Genomic DNA, 5,937 nt, shown 5'->3' with positions numbered 1-5,937 from the left:
CTCGTTTTTCTCCTCATTGCTCTTACCACAATTATCAAACCCTAGCCGCCATACACTCTAGGCGACTTCAGATCGAGAGAGTTTGCAGAAGAAGGATCGATGATGGAAGACTTTTGGTCACTCTCTCACTCCCGAGCATTTTCCAGACGGCGGCTCCTCTTTGGCTCCGGATACGATTTTACCCGGCGGCAGAGGTGGATCTAGCAATGGAGTTAAGTACAGTCTCATGTCTCCGGCCAAGCTCCCGATCTCTAGGTACACTAGTAAAGGTGGATCTAGCAATGGAGCATTTTTTTTATTTCTTGTTGGAAGGTTAGAGCTTCGTCGGGGGATGGTAAATCTGAAGCAGAACAACAAGAAGTTTTTTTTTGGTTTTCTATTATCTTACCGTAAGTCTTTCCTTCTATTTTCTATGGAATTCACATTCCATCAAAATCTATTCAAATTTGACATGCCCGTCATTAAGCACTCAGCCTTGGTTTCTTTCATTAATAATTATCTTAGTTTTATTTCCACCTGTTTTTCACACTTTTGTGTTGGAATTAATTTAGTTAATGGGTTTTTTATGCTTTAAATTCAGTCACAAATACACACTATATGCAAGAAATGGAAATTTATTAGGATCGAGCCTAGAGGTTGTTGAATTGGGATTAATTAATTGATTATTTAGGAGAAAATGAAATCATTGATTTTGTTGCCTCTGCATTGTTGATATGGAAGTGATTGGTGTGCATATAGGGAGTGAATTTCAAATTGTCGTCGTTCTTTTCGAAAGCATGGAACCTTGAAAGATTGATTGCCATTTTGTTTTGTAGTGGGCTTGCAATTCAAAATTCAAAGCAATTATTTTCATTTATAATAGGATTATTTTATGTTGATTTCGTTGACTACATTTGTTGCCTTTTCTTTCATTTTTTTTTCTAGATTTCTCAACTTCTATTTCTACCGTGTTGTTATTTTAATTCAAGATTCTCTTGTGCATGCTAAGTGTTTGCAGAAAAGTCTATTTTGGATTAATTTTTAGGAAAAGGAATTGTTATTGAAACATTCACATTGATTTTCTATTTCGTTGCATATATGTGTTCAAAATTTTGTATGCTACGACTACATGTCAAATTTGGTGATGGTTTAGCTGGCATATTCAATTCTTATGTCAAATTGTCACAAAGTATTTGCGTCAATTGGTGATTTACATTCTTTGCCAGATTCTAAGGAAGCTCGAGGAAAGAGAAGTGGACCTAGATCGCCCATATGAGATGCAGGAGAAATACATAGGAGCATTGATTCGCTATGCACCTGGTGGGAAGGTATTTCTTCAGTTGTTGTTTTAGGAGGGATTCGATCATTTTGGTGGTTTCCTGATAAAATTTTGTTTGTTTACTTTTCAATTCAAGTTGGTGAAACAATAATTTGGATATTTCCCAATGGTCCAGTTATTAGCCAGAGTGAATCCAATCACTAGAACTGTTTTGAAGGTAATGACTAGTTAGTTGAACCTTCTTTTTCTTGTTTCTCCTGCAATTTCAATTCTGTCTCAATTTCCCAAGTTTATATTTTACTTAAAATAGAATAAATAAGATAAACATTTACCTTGTACATGCACGAGTGTCATTAGTAGTGTTAATGGTTTTGGAACTGAGAACAAGTATATGTGCATGTCAGCATATTTTTATCAATGGATCTTTCATTAGATTTGTTGTTCTTTAATTCTTGCCCTTGAGACAAGGGCCTTGTTACACAACTGGTTTCTGGAGACATAAGTAGTTCAACTTGTTTTGAATGTTTGTTTTTTTAATTCACCTTCGATTTTCAAAAATTATGAATATTGTCATGTGTTGATCTCTTTAATTCTATGCGAATTAGCTGCTCTAAAGTCTAAATGTGCATGCCATCATCTAGTGGTTCCTATTGTTTTACATAGATAATAAGATGAGCCAGTCATATTCTCAAGGGAAGTCAATTCTTTTCAGATTAAATAATTTATTTATTTTATTACATTATGGTTCAAGGATTTAATATTGTTGTGATCTTCTGTTAAATTTCTAATCACAGCAGAATAAATTAGTAAATCTATTCTGTTTCACTTAATTGTTAGGCTTGGGTGTAAACAGGGGTTTGCCTTCTGTAATGGAATTTCAACCTTCATAAGACAAGCGTACAACACTGATTTACTTAGATGGTGAAGGTAATATGCACAGAGTCAGTAAAGGTGCACCTGAGCAGGTACAATCTATCTTTTTATCATGTGGTTTATTTATTTATTAATTCCATATTTTCCTTAGTTTTTTTTTTAATTGCAAATATGGATTTTGGATTCTAAACCTTGCACGCAATGAGTCTGACGTAGAGCGAAGGTTCATGCTGTGATTGACAAGTTTGCAGAACGAGGTTTAAGATCACTTGCAGTGGCATACCAGGTAAAATTGATCAGTATTTCAGTTTGCTACTGTGTTTTTGGGTCATAATTTGGAGTATAGAATAGCAAGATGTTTGTCGGTAATTTTTATGAAATCAAATCGTTGATAAATTTTGATGGTTTATCCTGCATTTGCTTCCATGAAGTTCTAGAAAGAACAAAGGAAAGCCCAGGAGGTCCATGGCAATTCATTGGTCTGATCTTGCCAATTTTTTGTCCCACCGAGACATGATAACGCGGAAACTACAAGGACATTGGATCTTGGAGTAAATGTCAAAATGATAACTGGTGGACTTTGTTTTTCAAATTTATTTAACTTTTGTTATTGATTCCTGCTTCACTGGGTGATAAACCGAAGATCAAAGAGTAGTTGATGTGAGCGGGAGCTAATTACACCATCAAGGATGCAAAGGTCGGACCACCCTGTCGATATTTTTTTGTAGTGTGCATTGAATTAGAATTTTAATTTCAAGTGATTTGTAATACTAAAAAATTGTATATTAAATTTTATTTATGAAATTTTAAATTTTTGTTTTTTTTATAATATTGCAATTTATATATATTTTTTTGTTTTTTATATAGAAAAAGACAACGGATTTTATCCGTTGTCGTAGGGGGTTTAAACATGTTGTAATTGATGATGATGTCAAAATTGCGCCCCTACGACAATGGATAAATTCGTTGTCGTTTTTCTCAAAGACAACGGATTTGTGTCTACGACAACAGATAAAATTCGTTGTCGTTGCTCTCAAAGACAATGGATAAAATCTGTTGTCTTTGAGGAAAACATTGTCGTAGAGGCGCAGTTTTGACAACACCATCAGTTACAACAGTTTTGGACCCCCTACGACAACGGATAAAATCCGTTGTCTTTTTGCGTTTTTCTTGTAGTGCTTACACGGTCACGTAACCAGTTAGCAAACGCGCGGTTGTGCTCATCTTGTAACCACTTTTTGGACTTAGCTTTATTGGGAAATTTTTCATTCAGAAATGTCATGTGTTCCCTAATAAAAAAAATAAATGTTTTTATGTTAACCAATAGATCAAAAAAGTTGAAAGAAATTACTAATATGTTAGAGAAATTACTCGATATATGGATCAACGTCAACATCATTTTCCAACACATAGCAATGCGCTTGATGCAACTCATCAAGGCTAGTGGAGTGCACTTCGGCACCAGATAAAGGCCTAGTAAGTTGTAATTGTCGATGCCTTGTTGGGATCCCAATTGTATGAACATTAGACATGTAGTCGGAGCAAAATTCCACAGCCTCTTCAGCAACGTAACATTCGGCTATACACCCTTCAGGCCGATTGCGATTTCGCACATAGCCTTTCAAGATCTTCATGAATCTTTCAAATGGGTACATCTGCCTATACCAAACAGGTCCACACAGTTTGACCTCCCGCACAAGATGGACAGTTAAATGAACCATTATATCAAAAAACGATGGTGGAAAATATTTTTCAAGCATACACAATAGGGTAACAATCTCTCTTTGCGGACCATCCAACTTTGAGACATCTATCACTTTATTGCATAAAACATTGAAGAACCCACACAACCGGATGATAGTATCTTTAACATGTTTAGGCAAGACATCACGGATGGCGATTGGAAACAATTGTTGCATCAAAGTGTGGTAGTCATGTGAATTGAGGCCAACAAGTTTCAAGCCCTTCATTGACACCAGATTTTTAACATTGGATGAGTAACCTGTCGGGACTTTCATTCCAAACAAAGAATTGCAAAGTTTTCTTTTCTCAGCCCTACTTAGTGTATAAAAAGCTGCTGGCAAAAAAGTTCTATTCTCCTCCATCTTTGGTGCCAAATCAGTCCTCACATTCATCTCCACAAGGTCTAGTCTAGCGGCTACCCCATCCTTTGTTTTTCCTAGAACATTAAGTAGCGTACCAATAAGACTTTCACAAACATTTTTTTTCAATGTGCATCACATCAAGCACATGTCGAACATGTAGATGTTTCCAATACTCTAGTTCAAAGAATATAGATTTTCTTTTCCAACATGATTTTGTTTCCAACTCCTTGCGCTGAAGCTTCCCACTCATTTTTCCCGAACGATGGTTAATCTTATCAACTCTTTCCAACACTTCAAGCCAAGTTAATGGTTTTGGTGCGGGGTTAAACTCTTGTTTCCCATTAAAAGCTTTTTTTTGCCTTCGATAAGGATGATTTCTAGGAAGAAACCTTCGATGACCTGTATATGACATTTTTCTACTATGCTTCAACCTGGTCGAATATGTTTCTTCCCCACAGATAGGGCATGCTTGATATCCTTTCACAACACAACCTGACATGTTCCCATAAGCAGGAAAATCATTGATTGTCCATAGTAAGACAGCTCTGAGCGAGAAATATTCTTTCCAATATGCCTCATACGCATCAACACCTATCTCCCATAAGCATTTTAAGTCATCAACTAGAGGTGCTAAATAAACATCAATATCATTTTCCGGTTGTTTGGGTCCAGAAATCAATAAAGTCAGCATCATAAATTTTCTCTTCATACACAACCATGGAGGAAGGTTGTAAGTGATCATCACAACTGGCCAACAACTATATGCAGAACTCATCAAACTATGGGGATTGATCCCATCTACTGATATGGCCAATCTAAGATTTCTTGACTCCGATGCAAAATCCGGCCATTTGTGATCCACTACTTTCCAAGCCGGTGAATCAGCTGGATGACGCAAGTATCCATCACGAATTCTTTTATCAGCATGCTAAGTTAACTCTTTAGACACCTCTTTGTTCCGAAATAATCTTTGAAATCTTGGAATAGCTGGGAAGTACCAAAGAACCTTTGCAGGAATACCTTCATTCACCACAGAATTATTACCCAACTTCCACCTAGACATACCACAAATAGGACAATTGGACAAGTCCTCAAACTCTTTTCGGTACAAGATACAATCATTAGGGCAAGCATGTATTTTCACATAATTCATTCCTAATGCACTGAAGCTTTTCTTTGCATCATAGTAGGATAAAGGCAATTCATTGTGATCAGGAAGCATTTCTCATAACAAACTAAGGAAGTCAGTGAAACTTTTATCGCTCCAACTATATTTTTCTTTCAAATTAAATAATTTCACAAGTGCTGTTAACTTTGTAAATTTTGTGCATCCAGAGTATAAAGGTTTCTCGGCATCTTCAAGTATCTTATGAAATTGGCTTGGATTCTCAGCATAGCTATCATATGCATCATGTACCATATCTATAGTTTTCCTCGGCAAAATATTTGTGTTCATCTGGTCCTACTTGTGTAACACCCGGTATTTTAATACGTAAATTCGCATGCATAATTAGGAAATTTATTTATTTAAAATTTTAGATTTATGGGTTAAATTATGATGTGAATTATTTGTGCATGTTTTAAGATTTATTTTCAAGCATCTAACCCATAATTTGAGATTTTTATGATTTTTAGTATTTAAATTATTTTATCGCGTAGACGGGACTGTGGACGGACCAGATGACAACTTTTTATCCAATT

General features: G+C 35.7%; 1 protein-coding gene and 1 long non-coding RNA gene across 2 annotated transcripts; one reads left to right on the top strand and one right to left on the bottom strand.

The window, feature by feature from the left end:
• On the top strand, positions 1 to 2,912 carry LOC140866299 (uncharacterized). Its single transcript, XR_012144843.1, has 5 exons — positions 1 to 389; positions 1,206 to 1,307; positions 1,395 to 1,475; positions 2,112 to 2,417; positions 2,563 to 2,912. It is a non-coding gene; the product is annotated as an uncharacterized lncRNA (long non-coding RNA).
• Positions 2,913 to 3,498: 586 nt separating this feature from the next.
• LOC140861095 (uncharacterized) lies at positions 3,499 to 5,458 on the bottom strand. Its single transcript, XM_073264098.1, has 3 exons — positions 5,257 to 5,458; positions 4,636 to 5,121; positions 3,499 to 4,310 (listed from the first exon to the last, which is right to left on the bottom strand). Exons 1-3 carry the CDS (start codon positions 5,456 to 5,458, stop codon positions 3,499 to 3,501), a joined length of 1,500 nt encoding a protein of 499 aa, XP_073120199.1.
• Between the last annotated feature and the right edge of the window lie 479 nt (positions 5,459 to 5,937).

This window comes from Henckelia pumila, chromosome 4 (genome assembly GCF_033568475.1).
Source record: "Henckelia pumila isolate YLH828 chromosome 4, ASM3356847v2, whole genome shotgun sequence".
NCBI lineage: Eukaryota > Viridiplantae > Streptophyta > Magnoliopsida > Lamiales > Gesneriaceae > Henckelia > Henckelia pumila.
The sequence above is the reverse complement of the archived record's forward strand: the minus strand, read 5'-3'. Positions and strand labels throughout refer to the sequence as shown.

What these genes read in the sequence shown, in the direction of transcription:
- LOC140861095 (XM_073264098.1), bottom strand. Translation starts at nt 5,458, where the DNA reads ATGCTTCCTGATCACAATGAATTGCCTTTATCCTACTATGATGCAAAG. An exon ending in TAATTCTGTGGTGAATGAAG is followed by an intron (nt 5,122 to 5,256) that starts GTATTCCTGCAA and finishes TGCGTCATCCAG; the next exon opens with CTGATTCACCGGCTTGGAAA. An exon ending in TAGAAAAATGTCATATACAG is followed by an intron (nt 4,311 to 4,635) that starts GTCATCGAAGGT and finishes TTAATGTTCTAG; the next exon opens with GAAAAACAAAGGATGGGGTA.